Genomic DNA, 21,325 nt, shown 5'->3' with positions numbered 1-21,325 from the left:
CCTTTGGATCTCCCTTCCTTCTCCGTTAGGCTCTCACCCAGTCTCTAATTCTTTCGAATGGAGAACAGTACATACAAATGCATGCACACACATACTCCATACAAAAACATGCTTACATGCAGACACACAAACACTGCTCACAAATACAATCCTCAACGTCGGGCAAATAGCAAATCATTGTGGGAGCTGTATGAAAGATGGCTATCTACCTTTTGGTCACCCTTGCCCCTTGCGTTACGGGTGTTTTTCTTTAATGGCACAAGTGATCAAAAACTAGATTATAAAATATTCCCTGGTGACAACTACCTATATATCATGCTAATGACACATCTGTTCTGTCAAAGATGTTTATATATGTCATCTAAGGTAGCTGCAGTAACATGGTTTAAGTATTTAGACATCTGCTTCTGATTACAAGTGGAACACACACAGGTAATGAAGATACAGGCAGAATGGAGGCATTATAGACCTTCATCGCAAAAATGAAAAAAAATTCTCTATGGCATAAAAGTAAGCATCTTATCAATTCGAAGGCTTTAGACATTCCTAAATGACACTGTCTCTTTGGAAGCACTGTGTCTCAAAATATTTATATGTGGTAATTATTTTATTATTTATATAGCAAATTCCGTAGCGTTGTACAATTGGTTATCTCTCCTTGAATTTATTATTTATTTTTTCTCTCTTTTTTAAATAGGTATAATATAAATAAAATAACTAAAATGCAGGGTGTCAGTATGAAGCAAGACAATTACTCCGATGCTTTAATTTTTACATACTATATTTATTTTGATGCTTTTATTATAGCTGAAGGATATTTTAGGGCCATTTATTGGAGGTCAGCGTCAGGACAGATTGACAGTACATTCTATTGTTCACAATAAGATCATGAACTTTAATTTCTTGGCACAAATGATATTACAGTGAATATCCTGTGGGGTCATACATAGAATATGTTGTGTATCTTATTACATTTTGTGGTTTGTTATTGCATGACAGTGATGTTTTTCGCAATGCCCTACTGCCTTTAAGGTTTATACCAAGGTTTGCTTCATATAGTTTTGAATCTTCACAAGCTATTAACGTCTGTGCTCTGTTTTATCTCATCCTTTATGCCATGGCAGCAAAGCCAACCTGGTTGTTCCCAAAGTCATAGACAGAGTAGTACTGACGAAGGAAGACGTCTCCCAGAATCCAGAGTGGCTGTCCATTACGGGAAGGCAGATAGGTTTCCTCAAACCCGACAACACAATATCCATTCATCTATAAGGTAGAGGTTTAAGTTAATAGATGCTATCACACCTGTTTTGTTTTCTAATCATATAAATATTAATGCATGTATCAATTTTAAAGATTGTGACTGGGACCAGCATCAGGGGGAAGATATTACCACAATAGCACTAATGCATTTCATGCCTCACAAACACTTCATCAAAGACTGCGTCCATGAGGCATGAACCGTGTAAGCGTTATGGTGGTGGCGTCTTCCCCATATTGCTGTTCCTAGACATGATTTGTTATGAGGAAATAAAAGTAATACATTTTTCATTTATTTTGCACTTCTCTGGGCAGACGATTCACCTGATCTACGTTTGGCAATTTTTATTTTTTTAAAACAATCTTTATTTTTGTTTTCATAAGGTTGAGAACAGAGTACTTTGCTCAACCAACAAGTAGGTCGCTGTGACATCCTTTGATTATACAATTTCAAAGGAAGCTACAGGTATATGTCATATATATGCAAGTTGTCCATCACAATCAATCAACATTTATATGTTCCCATACAAAATAGACCAGATGGGCTGCAATAGCCAATGGGGGCAGTTGGGGATTAGAGCAATACTATCGCCAACAGTGGTACGAAGCTCCAGTCTGTCGATCGTCATGTTCGGTTCGTCAATAGCTCTGGGTGTGTGAGTAATATGTTACACTTGTGTAGAATGTGGGTTCAGGTAGTACATTTGGCAATTTTAGTTATGGGCTGAGAACCTGTTACAGCCCACGTGCATAAATTGAGTGAAAACCTTAAGGGTAACTTTGGCAAATTTTATATTACATAATATAGTATCAATTTGCCTGCAGGCTACAGTTTGTGGGGGCGAGCTTGAAACTGCTACCTCTATAATTCCAAATAGGTAACGTGGCAAATTATACTATTCCATCAACTCTATCTTTTTAGACAGTGTAATCTATTCTCAGTGTGTAATACATTCCCATTACAGTATGAAAACTCTAGAAAAAGAATTGAAGATTTACTATTACCTGAAGAATATATCCAGAAGGTGGAATTGATAACTGGGTTCCACCGATGGTAAAGCTGATGGGAGGAAGGCTCTGTACATTGTTGCAGTTGACTATATACTAAGAAAAAAATATATAAAGTTGTTTAATGAATATGGTCACAGTGCATACAGTGGTTGCCCCCCAAATGAAGGATGCAGATGGGATCTTTCACTTTGACTCTTTGCTACTGACAGTGACATAAGAATGAGCAGAGTATTTTAAAAAACAGAGATGACATTTGACGTCTTTACACTGTAAATTAAAGGAACACTATAGTGTTAAAAATACAAACATGTATTTCTAACTCTATAGTGTTGGACTACCTAGTTAGATACCTCCCTCCCCCCCTTCCCCCCAGAATGGATGTTGCGCCATGGTTGTCCATGGCTGAGACCATCCTATAGGAAAGCAATGGTAGGCTATTTCACATGTATGGCAAAACACTGTGTACTGGCTATAAAATAATTATTATCTAAGTTTATTAATATATTAATTTGTTAGTTTATTTATTTATAAGATTCTGCAGTTTTGTAACAGAACATTTTATTTATCTGATGTTAATTTTGGACTTTCCATGCCTCCTATACAGAAGAGCGAAGTATGTGTTTTCAATGTCAGTGAACTTACGTTTCCATTCTCTGCTTGCTGAGCACCAATGGACTGAAGAAGGGAGCTCAGATATTGCTGTGGAATAGTTAAAAGAGGGGTTCCAGTATCGACGATGCCTTGGCATCCTTGACTGCACCAGCCAGTGGCCTGACCATTAACAGAAAACCTGAAGGATATTGACTCACACTGAGTTAATGCAATTGTTCCTAAGTCTCTAGATAATCATTGGATATGTTTTTCTAACAGATTGGGATCATTTGAAAAGCTGATCCAAAAATATTAAATCAAGGTCATAATTCGTGAGTTGAAAAAATATATCTATTGATTGTTTATGCAGAAGGCAAACTTTTCTAATTGAAGATAATTAAAATTTTTACTAAATTTGGAGAGAACACATCATTTTTCAAATAACGATCAGATTTTTCTTTGGATCAACAGTCAACTTGATTTTTAATAAGTGGTAAGACTACAAAATATAAATGCTGTGATTTTAGGAGTTTAAGAATTTAGTGAAAAATATGTAGCAAAAGAAAAGAAGAAATTGGAAATGGGAAAAAAGCAATATGTCTGATTTTCATATATATATATATATAACAACAAAAAGATTAGGAACTCATTCATATGAGCAAAAAAGGGTGCAGGCCTTGGGGTAGCACACACCCCAAATAATTGAATCCAATTGAGAAGAAAGAGCCCCAGGCATTCAAAGACCCATCGTAGGATCGAAATCTTGCCTGGACCTTTTTCTTCTCAATTGTGTCTGATTTTCATGACGATAGTCTAGTACAAAACAATAGTAGATAATAGATGTTGGGTACTAGTAAGAGAGGGTAGGGCGACGTCTCATGCTGTGACCAATCTGTAGAGATGATGACTTCCCACTCTGCTGAATAATACTAGGCAGTAAGGTATTTTAGTCTAGATCAACCAATAGCAAGAAATATGGCTTAACCCCTTAAGGACACATGACATGTGTGACATGTCATGATTCCCTTTTATTCCAGAAGTTTGGTCCTTAAGGGGTTAAAGAGAAGTAAGAACATGAACCACGATGGAAGGAGTTGGGGCAGGGTGGTTATAGAGTTGGGGTAGATGGAAGGAGGAGAGAGGTAGAGACATAATGACTTAAGTAAGAACAATTTAGATGTAGTTAAGAGAATTTGATGGCTAAATATAGAAGGAGGTATACAAAGCAAAGGGAACATCATGACTAGAAGAGAAAGAAATTGGTAGAGAAACTTTATCGTAGCTTAACCCCTTAAGGACCAAACTTCTGCAATAAAAGGGAATCATGACATGTCACACATGTCATGTGTCCTTAAGGGGTTAACGCACATTAGAGAAGTAGGCATGGTAACCAAATTAAGAGAAAGAGATAATGGCTGATTAGAATAAATAAGTGTTGTATTATGGCTGAATAAAGTTCAGAAGAACATAACTGGGGAAGATTTGAACACAAGCACTAAATCAGGGCAGAAAATACTCTGCATCTATCCCCACTGCAAGAGACTGGACACTAAATCCCAATTTGAAGTGACAAATAGCCAGGGGAGGTGGGAAACAGGGCAGTGGGAGGTCTCAGATCTCTTCCAACAGCTCTTTCTGCTTATAAATAAAAATCAATAAAGAGCTCAGTGTAAGCCTAATGCAAGGTCATGGCAGAACTACACTAAATGTTTTTAAAACAGGCCCAATGTATAGTGTACAACAGGCATGTTACTGATAGGTCATAGGACCTATGCCAGTTCTTCTTTCAATCATATCACATACTATACATTTATTATAAATGGACCAGCAAAGCATAACTGTTTAGTAGATAAACAACTGTCTAGTAAATAAATAGACATTTTATATTGTTTATACAGTCTTTCACACATTGATAATGTACCCTTAATTTTTTATTCTTTTACTATATATAGCAACAGCATAAGTAGCCTTACTTCTATTTGTATTTATTTATTTAGGTGTTTGTGTCTTTTTTTAAATTGGACAAGTTAAATTGAAGAAATGAAATACAGCAGAAATAATTATAATAAAAGTTAACCAGCACATTGGGCCACAAAAATATTGGCCCTCATAATTGGAACTTACTCTTCAATAGCTATCTGCCAATAGATCTCCTGAGTGACCGGAGTCCAGGAAATCTGTCCAGAATAAAGGCTGCTGTCTACTCCACCAAAGATCACTTCCCCTGACTGACTGGGAAGATAAGAGTGAAAATAAATATTTCTTGACATTAATTGTAATAATGCTGTTTGTCAAAGCACATACATGCCTCCCAACTATACTCCTATTGGAAGACAGTTCGTCCCTGAAGCAAAAATCCCTCTGTTCCTCTCTCCTATTTGGATGCACTCTGCATTTAACCATATCAACATTCATTCCTTTGAAAAACACATCTTATTTATCTCCTATCCTCTTTGTGTTACTTTGTTGATATTCCCATTGTCCTCCTCTCATAATTCTGTACAAGTCCCTTAGTGCTATTCTTCCTCCACCCAATATTCCAATTCTGCTCAGATCTAGGGATATTTTCTTCTCTGATTTCCTTCATATTGTCTTCCACCATCATACATCTCTATACCGTTGTACCCTCTGCCATCAGTACCATATTATCTTGTCTTGATGCACTTACCCACTAATGGCCTATTAACTCTATATAACCAAAAAAATGTAATCTGTTTCAACAGTGATCTTAAAGGAACACTCCAAGCCTCATAACAACTTGAGCTTCATTTTCTCAATGGGTGCTCATTGATAGTCTGAGAGCATCCACTAACGGATATGCCTTCCTTGTACTGCTCAGTACAGAAAAAGGAAGTGGAATACTGGAGGTGCAGAAGCCCCAACTTTGGGGGTGGACCGTTGCCAAACAGTTTATCTTTTGAAGGTAAGAAGGTGCCCTAACATTCCTGCCCCAATAATAATTTAAATAAGCTTAAGTTGGTATGGGAGTAGGAGTGTTCCTTTAAGAATGGTTATACTCAGAACCCAGAAACAATAAAGTTTTGTGGTTATCCGCAGTCACTAGCAAATGTACCCCTCTGTGCCCCTCTGTGCTCAGTTACAGAGATCCTTAAAAACTGTGTAATATGATCTGGGGACAGTCAGCCATGAATGTTGTCCCTCACCCTGTCAGGTAGAAGCTGAAGACTGGCTCTGGGATCAGATTCTGCTGGATTAGTCCTTGCACTGCAGTGGTCGCACCTCCTGCTGACAATGTCTGATAGGCCATCCCAAAGATACCATCGAATTTGGAATAGTAGAAGAAGCTACTTGGCTCAGTCACACTCAGACCCAGTTCCTGGTTCTGTATGGACAATCCTTGAACCTACAGAAAGTAGTTACACAAATGTTATCTGCAGAAGCACTATTACATTTATTAAGTATAAAAAAATATTAAATTTGTTATGGCATCTGGAGATGAAAAATTATGCTTTATATGAGGGCTTAAAATCTCAACTCCTACGCTACTAGAATATTTCTTTGGTGCCATTTAAATCCAGTCCTGTTCACCTAAGGATATAATTGGCTACTTACTGTCACTGTGTCATATCCTAGTATGCCGGTCATGCTGCCACTGCCATACCACATGGAAAACTGTTGGTTATTGGAGGTATAAGTGGAGGATTGGCTGGGATTGAACAACGGGTGATTGGCTAAAAAAAATGAAAAAATTACTTTTCAATGTAATGCACAATGACTATTTAAGAAACAATCTATTATTGTCTATGTATTTATTTATGGATATTTTTATTATTCAAAATGGGTATTCTCTAGTAACTATTTAAAGACTTGGTATAATTGGGCATGAGCCCAATGATTGTCTGTGCACTAGGTAAACTGTAATTTTGGTGTTCTTGTCACAGGTTTAAATAAAGTCTTCCAGAACTGCTTAGTACTAAGTTTGGTCATCCATTTCCATCCAATTTTCAGCAATTTGTCAATTCTTTTAGAAAAACAAATGGCTGGATATAAATTACAATGAATTAAACAGGGAGAAAATTACTTGTTGGGCAAAATGCTCCTCCTTGATTATTTAAAAATAGAATTGCTAGTGCTGCCTAGTTACTAATTTACCAACGAGGGGCACCTAGTAAAATATTAGTGTGGGGGGGGGGGAGGGGGCATACCATTAGTTGTCTTTATTTATTTCTATTTCTTTTTTTTTTTTGTCAATCTTTCTTTTATTGAGACATTAAGATTACCGGGTACAGAATAAAGAAGGGAGAATGCGTTTTGTACAGAGTGGGAGCAAGATAACATAAGAAAACATCTCCTACGAGCGTCGGTCTCATTTTATATTAATAGAGTGAAGTACAATTATGATAACAAGTTAAACGGTCAGTAAAAAATGGATATTAACTGATCTGGCAGTCGTAGTCGCTGGTAGATCAGTAGTGTTATCCCTAGCAACAGCATTACCAGGAGAGTCATTATTACAGGTCAGACCAGCTAAACAAGGCAGGCATGTTGGCCTAGGTTAAATGTGACCTCGCTGATATAACAGTAAGAATATGACAAGCCTTTTCATTACCAGTAGCATTAGTATTACAGGCCAGACAGCTAGGCAAGCCAATCAACAAAGGTTTGTGTGAGTAAGTTAAATGTGGCCATGGCGGTAGAACTAGAGCACTAGCAGCATCGTTACCAGGAACACTATTATCACAGACTAAACAAGCTAAGCAAGCTAAACAGGAAAGGGTCGTTTAACCCAGTGGAGTGGGACCACACTGAAACAACAGTAGTTTCACCCCTATCAACATTGTTCCCAGTAGTACCATTATGACAGGCTAGACAAGCTAATCAAGCTAAACAATATAGTCATAAACCAAAGTAAGGAATTAAACTGAGTCAGATTAAAGGTAAGGTTGGCGACTCTAAGTGGCCACACAAGTACAACAGCGTTAAATCAGTCCAAATCCAGTTCGGTGACTAGGCTGGTGGCTGGGGTGTGGGTTGTTGAGACACCTCACCCGATACCGCTAGGGTCCTTCTGGAGGCAAGCCACCCCGTGGCCCGGCGCGGTGCTCTCAGCATCGTGTCTGCCCGGATTCTCCTGATTCCCTACTCTCCGCCAGCCTTTTCTGGGTGTTTGGTGTCTGGGGACCGTGTGTCTTCGGCCCGAGGCCTTAGTAGGGGTTCTAGCCACATGTCCATTGACCCCATCAACAGGGTCGTGGGCCCAAGGAGTTGCCAGTGCTCGGCTGTCCCCTCGGGTGTATGGGTGGCGAGGGAGGGTTACCTCTTGACGAACCCCCAGCTCGGAAGAAGAGCGTGTGGCCCCTTCGGTGACTAGGTGCGTTTGGCGGGTTGTCCGGGATCTGCTCCGGAGCTTGCTTGGGTCGGGTCCTGCCTCCGCCCCGTGTTCTCCGACCTGGTTTGGTGAGGCCTCACTTTGGCTCCACGTGGGACCCAGTTGTAGAACTCTGTCAGGGTCTGCTGGTGCCGCCGGGTGGCAGACATGTCGGACAGTCTGGCGGGGGTTATTCTTGGGTGTGGGGACGTGAGTGCCGGGTTCCGGTGAACTCGTGGGCCCAGACGATGCTTGGCAATGTTTCCGTTGGGAGGCCACCTTTGCTTTCCGTGGGGGGATCACCCACATACGGCGCCGTGTAGCTGGGCGGATCCAGGCCGCCAGCTCTCTTATCTCTCGCTTGTAGGGCTGCCTCTGGGTGTTGTGCCCCCTCCACAGGCATGTGCTTAGCTGGTGGAGGAACTCCAGGGCATCCCTGGGTGGCTCAATGAGTGTGCGTTTGGTCTTGGGTTGCGTCTGTGCCTCCAGTCTAGTGAGGCCTAGTCGGTCTCGCTTAGTTATGGGTGGTGTCGCTTGGTCTGACCGCTGCGTGGGGATGATCGTCCCCTGCGAGGACCGGGATGACCCCCGCCGGTCCAAAGGGGGGGGTAGCAGGGCTGAGGTGAAGTCTGGATCGTGAGCGCAGTCTGCGCCAGGGGATCGGCCGCCTCCCCCGGGCCTCAGGCTCCGCACCTGTTTAGGCCATATGGCCGTTGTAGGCATTTCAGTGTCCCTCCGGTGCCGGACCGGTATCGTTTTGTTCGTGAGGTTGCGCTGGGTCCGTTTTCAAGCACCGTGGGCCGCTGTGGTTACCGTGTCGGTCAAAATCAGCGTGGTTATGCTCCGTAGTGAGAGAGCTCTCGAAGTGTGCGACCGGCCATCTTGGCTGTCAGGCCCCGCCCCCCCCCCCCCCCCCTTTCTATTTCTTTTATCTTCATTTCTTTGGCCCGAAAAAAAGGCCAAATAAAAGTCCCACTGTAACTCTTTTTTTTTTTTTTGGGACAGGGGCTAGGTGACTAGGGTTTGGGTACTCTTTGCCACCTGAGGGAAGAACTATTTATTTATAATTAATTTAAGTATTTAGAGCCTCTACCCTCTGTCAATAGGTGAGGACTGGGGGGACAATAGATACTTTGTTATTTTCATTATAGCCCCTACTCACTGCCAATTAGTGATGGCTGAGGGGGACAAAATGTCTCCCCACAGTTTATTAAATTAGAGCCCCAGTACGAACACTAGGTACCCCCTTCATTTTATTTAATAGCCCCCACCCAAGGCACTGTTCTGACCATTTTATTATTTTATTTCAGGTGGGGCCATAAGGCAGGAACAAAACTGTTACTAATAGTAAGTATTTTTTACTTAATTTTAAGTTGAAATAGCTTTTCTTAATTTTTATTTATCAGCTGCTTAATAGATAGCTCCCTAAACCTTACGTGGGATTGCCATAAGGCTCCCAAATTAGGGAGCTATCTACTAAACGGCTTCCAATTTTGGTATCCTTAAATATGACGATCCAGCAAGGGTACCAGTTTTGAACGTTATATGCAAGATAGCTGCAAGATGCAGCCGCGGATCGCGGAATTTAATTTGTCCTAATGGAAAAATAATGGACAAATTTCTTCTACATCCTACAGTCCAATGGGCCATATTGTTTTTGGACAAACAAAAATTTTTTTTAAGCCAGATCTGGTAAAACAAGTCTACTTAGTACTCCATACAAAATGGATGGTGTTACAAAACAGACAATTGATGTTGGGTGTCATACTGTCATTTACTTAATTGAGTGTCATACTGCAATTTATGTCAAACATTTTTGAGAATATATTACTTTGACTTGAAAAACAATTATCAACTTTCCAAGTTAAGTAGCCGTTATTTTTATCACTGTGTGAACTATCTGAAACGTTATCATCATGTAACATTATAAAATGATAAGCTTTTTAAATTAAACTATAACGTTACTATTCCACACTATTCAGAATTGACAATGTGACTTACTGCAGGCTTGGCTTTGGCAATATGAAGAAGCCACCCAAAGATTTGATGAACCAGTGTCAAAGGCAACCAAAAAGTTTTGGGGTGGTGTTCCAATACTGATTTCACCAAAGTAATATGTCTGGAAGAGATCAGAGAGTTATACATATTCGTTGCTGTATAATATTAACATAATAAAAGGTAGCAATAAAATAATAACACTCTATGCTAATATAGTGCTACAATAATATGGTAATAAAATAATAATGATTCATATTTTTCACGAAATACTCACATCCAAGTACATAGGCTCATAGACTACACCAAAGTCATTCTGTTGGAGCAAGTTATATTTTATGCCTGGTTCCCTTTTGTGTGTCTTCACAAACTCCTCCAGAACACCTTTCTCTTTCATAGTCTCTCGAATGGATTTATATCTCTTCAGAGGGACTCTTTAAAATACACAAACATTTCAGATTACCAGAAGTGGTTCAACATTTTTATTTTAGAATAATATAATGTTCTATAAATCTCATAGGCTGGGGGAACAATTAAATAAATGACGTAATGCAATACTGTGTGGATTCCTTCTACCCAATAGATTTTACTGTATTTTGTAATTAATATCAGCTGGTTCTTGCTGTGAGGCTCTCAACCTTAACAGGTTGAACAACACTGTAATAGAAAAGAGTTAAAAGAAAACTGTAGTCCCATTGGCACTCTATTCACACAAGATATAACTCGGGACATCTCTCCCTATAATGCTTCACCACTAATGATAAGAGGATGGATCCTACGTTAATCTTTCTCCAACACCAATCTATTATTTTATGAACACACACAAACCCTTGGTCAATTACTTTTCATTTAGTCTATGGCCAGGGTCAGGCATCTTGCCCACTAATAGACCTCGCAGTTGCCCCTTTCCTAGGGCTATCAATGCAACCAAGACCTTAAATTTATGTTATATGTATCCTTGTCTTGTTTATTTCAGCTGCTTCCAAACATTGTTATTCTGTTCTATTTTTCCTTTTTGTAATAAAGAATTTTGAAGAAGAAAACTACAGTCCTTAGGAATACTGAATTTTGAAAGTGCAGCTATTAAAAATATGTAATGTATAAGGCATTAATCTAAAAGGTCTACTAAGTAACTTTTGCCAGGACTGGCACACTACAGTCCCTTGCACTGGTGCTCAGGGGTAAGTGGGATGGGGATAATTTTCTCACTTTATTTCTATAGATTTAACAGATGCTGCTGAAAACGGGTTGCGGGACATCATATATACCTCCATCACTCCATTACTATGACCTGCATTCACAGTGAATGTGTTAAGTCTGTGCATGCATAAGACATGCAAACATTGTTTCCTGCAACTCTATTGCCACCATTGATGATCCAAGAATGTTATGAATGTCTTGAGAACTCTGCCAACGGACATCCCAACTGATCTCCAGCTGCTCTTACAACAGAAGTAAGGCACTGTAAGACTCTGGGCTTCATGCCCTGCGGTGCAATGAACTGAAGAATGAATACCCCCTTGACTCCTTTGTTTTGTTTTTTTCCATAAAAAAGTTCACGGTTCTGTGTTGCAACACATTTTCCTGCTATTATTTTGTGTTTCCTCTGATAAGTAACACCATTTTGACACATCCCGTCTCTCCATGCATAGCTGGAATGATAAACTCACCTCACTAGTCCCTCTGAGAGATGTAGACAAATGAATATGAAGATGATCGGCTTCATGATCAATGGTGTTAGGTCTGCACTGCAACTGCTGCGGAATGATAGCTTGCTACTTATACGTACAAGTACACCCTCATCTAGATATTGTTCCCTACTCTGTTATCCCATAACCACATGCCCTTATCAGTACACTAAGCCAGAATGGGTGCCAGAGAAGTCATTATGATAGGAGCAATCGAGTGACCATATTAAACCAATAGAGCTTCTATTAACACAAATATTATAATATGATTCTTATCACTTTCTCATTGTACCTCAACATCTCTATAAAGGAAAGTCGAATGCTACTTTTGTAACCATCGTTTTAAAGTACAACTGTCATAAAACATTCACTTCTTGGGTTTTTTAAAGATAATTTCAATTCATGAAACTTATTTTCTTTTTTTTTCATAGAAAATGTCACTTTTTTTTATCAGAAAATACTGGCAGACAATTTGCATTCTTCTGCACGAAGTTTGCGCATGGGACGCTCATGGACTTTCCAGCATGTCAATGACCTTAAGCACAAGGCCAAGTTGACTCTCAGTGGTCACAGCAGAAAAAGGGGAGGATTCTGGAGTGGCCATCACAGTCTTCTGACCTTAATATCATCAAGCCACTCTGGGGAGATCTCAAACGTGCAGTTCATGCAAGACGACCAAAGACTTTGCATGACCTGTAGGGATTTTGCCAAGACCAATGGGCAGCTATACCACCTGCAAGAATTAGACAAATATTACAAAAGACTACACACCGTCATTGATGCACCGTCGGTATGCAGACGTTTTTATATCATTTCATTTGTTTTCTTTGCCATGTTTTGTTTTATGATTGTGCCATTCTGGTATAAGAAAAAAAACAAATGTGTTTTGCCTGATCACTCATGTTTATTTTAAAAATAGTTCATAACTGTAAATGGTAAATATAATCCTTGAGTACAATTTCAAATATACAAATTCTGCGAAAGAACACTAAATGCTATGCAGTGTAATGTGAAAATACTCTCTTGATGCAGTTACATCTATTGTTAGTGAATAAACAGTGCTGTATTTTGAACATTAAAATATCTACAATGTAAAGGGTGTGCCTTCAAGTGCTTCCCTTCAGAATAGCACTTCACAAAATCATACCTCCCATCATTTCAAATGGACAAAGAATGACTATTTAATTTTAACGGTGTGAGTAGGGGTGTGTACTGATCAAATTTTGTTGACCAGATAATAACATTTTATGAAACTAAAATGTAATTTAAAGCAAGAACAATGCATCTTATATACACAGACTGATTTCTAAACATGTTTGTTATAGTTTACAGACACTTCACTATGAGTATTATTACTGTCAGTGAGTTTATATGTATTTATGTTTTCCCGATTTTTACTTATTATTTCAATACTTAATGCAAATAGGTAGGAACTATTGCCGTGGGGCACTTATTATTAAGCACTTATCCCTCTAGCTGAAGTGTGATTTCAGAAGAGTCATACCATTTAACCCCTTAGTGACCTCGGACGTATCAGGTACGTACGACAAAAACTGGTTGTTAACGACTTCCGACGTACCGGATATGTCCTCGACGAATTAGAGCGCTGGAAGCGATCATGATCGCTTCCAGCCACTCTGATGGTATTACAGCGATACCTTGATGTCGAGGCATCCAGCAATAACCCCCCTCACTGCTGGGCCACTGGATGATCGCTCCTCTCATAATATTTTAAAGCGTTACGGAATCTGTTGGTAATAAATGGCAATATTAATAATAATAAAAACTAAATAATTAATTAAAGCTAAATTAAAAAATAAATAAAAAATGTGTATATATATATATATATATATATATAATATTATTGTAACTGTATTTTGATATTAATATATATATATATTTATATCAAAATACACTTAGAATGAAGTTATATCTATCTATGTATATATAAATAAATAAAAAAATAATACGAAATATACATATGTCCATATACATAATTTCAAAAATAATTTCATAAATATACAGGTAGACTTAAAATATATTAATATGTATATATATTTAAATTCTACATGCATATTTATGTAATATTTTTACATAAGTAAGTAATTTTATTGATTGCAATTTGGGGACCTACCTGACAACCCAGGCCAAAAGTCAAGAACATTTAATTTGTTAGAACTATATTTAACCCTGTAAATTTCCAAGGCACCCTAAAACCTGTACATGGGGTACTGTTTTACTTGGGAGACTTCACTGAACACAAATATTAGTGTTTCAAAACAGTAAAACATCACAGCAATGATATTGTCAGTGAAAGTGAAGTTTTTTGCATTTTGTACACCTAAACAGGATTTTCACTGATGATATCCGTGTGATACGTTTTACTTTTTTGAAACACTAATATTTGTGTTTAGCAAAGTCTCCCGAGTATAACGATACCCCACATGTACAGGTTTTATATAGTGATGTCGCGAACATAACATTTTCGGTTCGCGAACTTCCGCAAACGTTCGCGAACCGGTAAACCGCCATAGACTTCAATGGGCAGGCAAATTTTAAAACCCACAGGTACTCTTTCTGGCCACAATAGTGATGGAAAAGTTGTTTCAAGGGGACTAACACCTGGACTGTGGCATGCCGGAGGGGGATCCATGGCAAAACGCCCATGGAAAATTACACAGTTGATGCAGAGTCTGGTTTTAATCCATAAAGGGCATAAATCACCTAACATTCCTAAATCACAATGGATATGGATTGACACCTGTCCTCAGAGACCCTGATACACACTGACACAGAGCAGAATAGGGACTGTTCCCCCTACATAGGGTCACTTGGCAGATATGTATTGACACCTGTCCTCAGGGACCCTGATACACACTGACACAGAGCAGAATAGGGACTGTTCCCCCCTACATAGGGTCACTTGGCAGGTATGGATTGACACCTGTCCTCAAAGCCCCTGATACACACTGACACAGAGCAGAATAGAGACTGTTCCCTGTCCACAGAGACCATGATACACACTGACACAGAGCAGAATAGAGACTGTTCACCGTCCACAGAGACCATGATACACACTGACACAGAGCAGAATAGAGACTGTTCCCCGTCCACAGAGACCATGATACACACTGACACAGAGCAGAATAGAGACTGTTCCCCGTCCACAGAGACCATGATACACACTGACACAGAGCAGAATAGAGACTGTTCCCCGTCCACAGAGACCATGATACACACTGACACAGAGCAGAATAGGGACTGTTACCCCTACATAGGGTCACTTGGCAGATATGGATTGACACCTGTCCTCAAAACCCCTGATACACACTGACACAGAGCAGAATAGGGACTGTTCCTCCTACATAGGGTCACTTGGCAGATATGGATTGACACCTATCCTAATGATCCCTGATACACACTGACACAGAGCAGAATAGGGACTGTTCCCCCTACATAGGGTCACTTGGCAGATATGGATTGACACCTGTCCTCAGAGACCCTGATACACAGTAACATAGAGCAGAATAGGGACTGTTCCCCCTACATAGGGTCACTTAGCAGATATGGATTGACACCTGTCCTCAGGGACCCTGATACACACTGACACAGAGCAGAATAGGGACTGTTCCCCCTACATAGGGTCACTTGGCAGATATGGATTGACCTAATGATCCCTGATACACACTGACACAGAGCAGGATAGGGACTGTTCCCCCTACATAGGGTCACTTGGCAGATATGGATTGACACCTGTCCTCAGAGACCCGGATACTCACTGACATAGAGCAGAATAGGGACTGTTCCCCCTACATAGGGTCACTTGGCAGATATGGATTGACACCTATCCTAATGATCCCTGATACACACTGACACAGAGCAGAATAGGGACTGTTCCCCCTACATAGGGTCACTTGGCAGATATGGATTGACACCTGTCCTCAGAGACTCTGATACACACTGACACAGTGCAGAATAGGGACTGTTCCCCCTACATAGGGTCACTTGGCAGATATGGATTGACACCTGTCCTCAGGGACCCTGATACACACAGACACAGAGCAGAATAGGGACTGTTCCTCCTACATAGGGTCACCATTTTTAGCCCAAGGCAGCTCATCTCATCAGGCCTTTTTTAGTCGAATGTATCGCCCACTGTCAGTCCCTTCGGGATCCATCCCTCATTCATCTTAATAAAGGTGAGGTAATCTAGACTTTTTTGACCTAGGCGACTTCTCTTCTCAGTGACAATACCTCCTGCTGCACTGAAGGTCCTTTCTGACAGGACACTTGAAGCGGGGCAGGCCAGAAGTTCTATCGCAAATTGGGATAGCTCAGGCCACAGGTCAAGCCTGCACACCCAGTAGTCAAGGGGTTCATCGCTCCTCAGAGTGTCTATATCTGCAGTTAAGGCGAGGTAGTCTGCTACCTGTCGGTCGAGTCGTTCTCTGAGGGTGGATCCCGAAGGGCTGTGGCGATGCGTAGGACTTAAAAAGCTCCGCATGTCCTCCATCAACAATACGTCTTTAAAGCGTCCTGTCCTTGCCGGCGTGGTCGTGGGAGGAGGAGGATTACTTTCACCTCTTCCCCTGTTAGATTCCCGTTGTGCTGTGACATCACCCTTATACGCTGTGTAAAGCAAACTTTTTAATTTATTTTGCAAATGCTGCATCTTTTCCGACTTGTTGTAATTTGGTAACATTTCAGCCACTTTCTGCTTATACTGGGGGTCTAGTAGCGTGGACACCCAGTACAGGTCGTTCTCCTTCAGCCTTTTTATACGAGGGTCCCTCAACAAGCACGACAGCATGAAAGACCCCATTTGCACAAGGTTGGATGATGAGCTACTCATTTCCCGTTCCTCCTCCTCAGTGACCACGGGTACCAGATAGGTGACAACGAGCACCCTCGGATGCCTGTTGTGGTTGGTCTTCCTCCTCAAAGCCACATTCCTGCTGTCGCAAATCAAGCGCCTCACTGCAAAGTGCAAAATGGCCGTGTAGGAACGCCTGAAATGGCCACACACCTTTCTGGCCTGCTTCAGGACGTCCTGTAAGCCTGTGTACTTATGCACAAAGCGTTGTACGATCAGATTACACACGTGCCATGCACGGCACATGTGTCAACTGGCCCAACTTCAATGCCGCCAACAAATTTGTTCCGTTGTCACAAACCACTTTGCCGATATCCAGTTGCTGCGGAGTCAGCCACTTTTCCACCTGTGCGTTCAGGGCGGACAGGAGTGCTTGTCCGGTGTGACTCTCTGCTTTCAAGCAAGTCAAACCCAAGATGGCGTGACACTGCCGTATCCAGGATGTGGAATAGTACCTGGGGAGCTGGGGGGGGTGCCGTTGATGTGGAGCAAGATGCAGCAGCACAAGAGGACTCAGCCGAGGAGGTAATGGAAGAGGATGGAGTAAGAGGAGTAGAGGAGGTGGCAGCAGGCCTGCCTGCAAGTCGTGGCGGTGTCACCAACTCCTCTGCCGAGCCACGCATTCCATGCTTGGCAGCCGTCAGCAGGTTTACCCAATGCGCAGTGTAGGTGATATACCTGCCCTGACCATGCGTTGCAGACCAGGTATCAGTGGTCAGATGGACCCTTGCCCCAACACTGTGCCAGACATGCCATTACTTCCTTATGCACAATCGAGTACAGGTTGGGGATTGCCTTTTGTGAAAATAAATTTCGTCCGGGTACCTTCCACTGCGGTGTCCCAATAGCTACACATTTTTTGAACGCCTCAGACTCAACCAGCTTGTATGGTAAAAGCTGGCGGGCTAATAGTTCAGACAAGCCAGCTGTCAGACGCTGGGCAAGGGGGTGACTTTCTGACATTGGCTTCTTACGCTCAAACATGTCCTTGACAGACACCTGACTGTGGGCAGATGAGCGGGAACTGCTCAAGGCGAGAGACGGAGTGGCGGATGGTTGAGAGGGGGCAAGGAGGACAGCAGTGGTTGACGTTGCTGAAGATGCTGGACCAGGAGGAGGGTGGCGGCTTTGAGTTTGTGTGCTGCTTGTACTCATGTGTTGATCCCATAGGCGTTTGTGATGTGCGATCATGTGCCTACGCAAAGCAGTTGTACCTAGGTGGGTGTTGGACTTCCTACGACTCAGTTTCTTTTGGCACAGGTTGCAAATGGCATCGCTGTTGTCAGAGGCAGACACACACAACAAATGCCACACTGCTGAGCTCTGCAATGACAGCATTCTGGTGGTGGACACAGCATGCGTTGATTGGCGTGCTGTCGGGCTGACCCTGGATGCCGATGCATGTTGTCTGACTGTGCCACTAGCTCCTTGCGACGACCTCCCCCTGCTTCCAACTAGTCTCCTCCTCCTCTCTGTCTCCCCATCTGAACTTTTGCCCTGTTCTTTTTCTTGCCAAGCGGGCACCCACGTGACATCCATGGACGCATCGTCATCATCAACCGCTTCACTTGTATCTGACAACTCGGCAAAGGAAGCAGCAGCGGGTACAACATCATCATCACACCGTACGTCCATGTGTGTAATGCTGCCTGACTGAGACATATCCCTGTTATCTACATCCTCTGGCAATAATGGTTGCGCATTACTCATTTCTTCAAACGGATGTGTAAATAACTCCTCTGACAGATAAAGTGAAGCGGCTGTGGTGCTAGTGTTGGTGGTGGCAGCAGGCGGGTGAGTGGTATCTTGAGAGGTGCCCGAAGCTAAGCTGGATGAGGATGGTGCGTCAAGGTTCCGAGCGGAAGCTGTAGAAGATTGGGTGTCCTGTGTTAGCCAGTCAAGTATGTCCTCAGAACTTTTCAAGTTCAGGGTACGTGACCTCTGAAAATTGGGCATTGGGGGCGGGGCCTGACCGCCGACCGGATCAGACGCATGTCGTCTGAGCTCCTGCACCAGAACCGGAATATCGGTGCTAACGGCGATCCGATCACAGCTACAGCCCTAACTTTGGACCCACAGGACTCACTAGCTGCCGCTGAACACGGGGATACCCCTCAAGTTCCGATCCGGATTCAAAGTAACCTGATTGAGGTCTGCGGCCTAGGAAGGCTTGAGCTGGGGTGAGACGGCCGCTCTCCCAGTTCTCCGGTCGGCGCTCCGCTGCCCCGTCCCCCCCCCCTGGACCGGCGGGGGTCATCCCCCATGGCAAACCACTGCTACGCCTCACCACACTTACCCATCCTGCGGAGAATCGCGGCCTGGACACGGCACCCTAAGATGGCGGCCGACTGACTGCCTCGTGCACTAGGTAGTGAGGATCAGAGGCGACACAGCAGAGCAGGGGAAGATAACACCCACTGGAATAGGCTCCTGACCAGGGCGGACCGCTGACACAGCGGGCACAGAACCTATCTGCAGCCATCCGCCTGCACCCTCAGACCTCAACTACATACTCACCTCCACCGCGACTGAACGCACAGAGACACCACGCGAGGACCCAGCGCTTCCTTCACCCACAGGGCAGGAACACAAGGCGAATTACAGACACATCGGCAGCCTGCAACCTATAACGCTTCAAAAGGGGAAGCAGAAGAACACTCACCTCTACCTCCGCCGTGGAGGGGATCCCTTATGGCGGTATGCGAGTGGTGGAGATCTTGCGCGGCACCCGGCGTCTGGCAGCGAGCCGGGCACCCTGGCACAGTGACAGCGTGGTGGCTGAAGGGCTACCTTTTACTCACTTCCAGAGGGACATTTTATTCTGCCTCCAGCTCTCTCACCTTCTAGACCCCTGTGCCAATGTCGATTGGGGGAGCAGCACCCTGGTGGACGGTGGTATACCTATTCCTAAGCTGACTTATAAATCGTTCTGTAACCCTGAGCACTAACCTTGTCAGCTTAATTACCGGTAGCATGTCTTTAGAAAGCTATTATTCCCTGCATTCTTAAAAGCGAGATTGTTTAATGTATAATTACCACTACAAGCGCAGAATACGAATGAGCATACTAGCGTCTGCATGCCTTACTACTTTAAAATGCATAGCGTAACTCAGGTATTGCACCTATGTGACATAACACTTAATGTAATCTTAAACCTCATTAAACTAGACAACTCACAGAATTGTATAGCTTAGTATGTCTAAATATATATCTAACATGTACCACAAGCATATACCTTTATGTCTAGTTTACTAACGGTGACACACTTTTGCATATACTCTAGACACGGAAGATAAGCCTGTAACTAAGCTCATTATTATAAAAATGTGTGCAGTAATCATCTATGCCATATGTATGTAAAACTATGTTCTCCACCTTTCTTGTTACTGTTGTTGTGGCATTACGAGAGTATGTACCCATTCAATGCACCACAAAAAGAAAGAATTAAAAAAAAAAAAATTGGGCATTATTCTAGGGCAAAAGGGAATCACAGCACCACGACCACGACGGCCCCTGCGGGGTGGCTGCCTCTGCCTGTCATTTTTTTCTATTCAATCTATAACAGTGAAATAAAGTTTTTTGGTTTTAAATGCACGCTATTGTGACACCAGAAATGAGTGGCAATGTGCATTGGCAGAGTACACGCTGTAGGCCTGACACACCAGCTTGAAGACAAGTAACTGCTATTCAATCTATTACAGTGAAAAAAATTTTGTTGGGTTTTTAAATGCACGCTATTGTGCCACCAGATATGAGTGGCACTGTGCACTGGCAGAGTACACGCTGTTGACCTGACACACAGACGCTTGCAGACAACTAACTGCTATTCAATCTATAACAGTGAAAAAAGTTTTTTGTTTTTAAATGCACGCTATTGTGACACCATATATGAGTGGCAATGTGCATTGGCAGAGTACACGCTGTAGGCCTGACACACCCGCTTGAAGACAAGTAACTGCTATTCAATCTATTACAGTGAAAAAAATTTTGTTGGGTTTTTAAATGCACGCTATTGTGCCACCAGATATGAGTGGCACTGTGCACTGGCAGAGTACATGCTGTAGGCCTGACACACAGACGCTTGCAGACAACTAACTGCTATTCAATCAATTACAGTGAAAAAACATTTTTTGTTTTTAAATGCAAGCTTTTGTGACACCAGATATGAGTGGTGGCACTGGGCAAGTGGGCACAGTATCCACTGTGAGACTGACACAGAAGCTGGCAGGCAGGCAGGCAACTGCAATTAGATTACAGACAAAAAAAAAGCAGACTGATGTTCTAGCCCTAAAAAGGGCTTTTTGCAGTGCTGTCCTTACAGCAGAGATCAGATGAGTCCTTCAGGACTGTAGTGGACACTGAATACACTAGCCTAGCTATACATTTCCCTATCAAATGAGCAGCAGCTACACTTTCCCTCCTCTATCTAAGAATGCAGCTTCAGAATGAATCTAAAATGGATGCTGTACAGGAGGTGGGAGGGTCTGGAAGGGAGGGTGTGCTGCTGATTTGCTGGAATGTGTCGGCTGACTGTGAGGCACAGGGTCAAAGTTTTGTCAATGATGACGAATAGGGGGCGGA

At 42.3% G+C, this 21,325-nt stretch overlaps 1 protein-coding gene across 1 annotated transcript; it reads right to left on the bottom strand.

Annotated features, from left to right (window-relative positions):
* Positions 1-1,110: 1,110 nt before the first annotated feature.
* On the bottom strand, positions 1,111-11,909 carry LOC134589957 (gastricsin-like). The gene is made up of 9 exons (XM_063444369.1): positions 11,854-11,909; positions 10,461-10,617; positions 10,190-10,307; positions 6,433-6,551; positions 6,024-6,223; positions 4,984-5,091; positions 2,911-3,058; positions 2,263-2,361; positions 1,111-1,263 (listed from the first exon to the last, which is right to left on the bottom strand). Exons 1-9 carry the CDS (start codon positions 11,907-11,909, stop codon positions 1,111-1,113), a joined length of 1,158 nt encoding a protein of 385 aa, XP_063300439.1.
* Positions 11,910-21,325: the final 9,416 nt, after the last annotated feature.

The sequence above is a fragment of the Pelobates fuscus genome, chromosome 1 (genome assembly GCF_036172605.1).
Source record: "Pelobates fuscus isolate aPelFus1 chromosome 1, aPelFus1.pri, whole genome shotgun sequence".
In the NCBI taxonomy this organism is placed as follows: domain Eukaryota; kingdom Metazoa; phylum Chordata; class Amphibia; order Anura; family Pelobatidae; genus Pelobates; species Pelobates fuscus.
This window is presented reverse-complemented; position numbering and strand designations above follow the sequence as displayed.

Excerpts from the sequence above, each read along its gene's own strand:
- LOC134589957 (XM_063444369.1), bottom strand. The coding sequence starts at position 11,909 with ATGAAGCCGATCATCTTCATATTCATTTGTCTACATCTCTCAGAGGGA. Across the intron at positions 10,308-10,460 it reads ATGAGCCTATGTACTTGGAT|ACATATTACTTTGGTGAAAT; the intron begins GTGAGTATTTCG and ends GATCTCTTCCAG. Across the intron at positions 6,552-10,189 it reads TTGCCAAAGCCAAGCCTGCA|CCAATCACCCGTTGTTCAAT; the intron begins GTAAGTCACATT and ends CATTTTTTTTAG.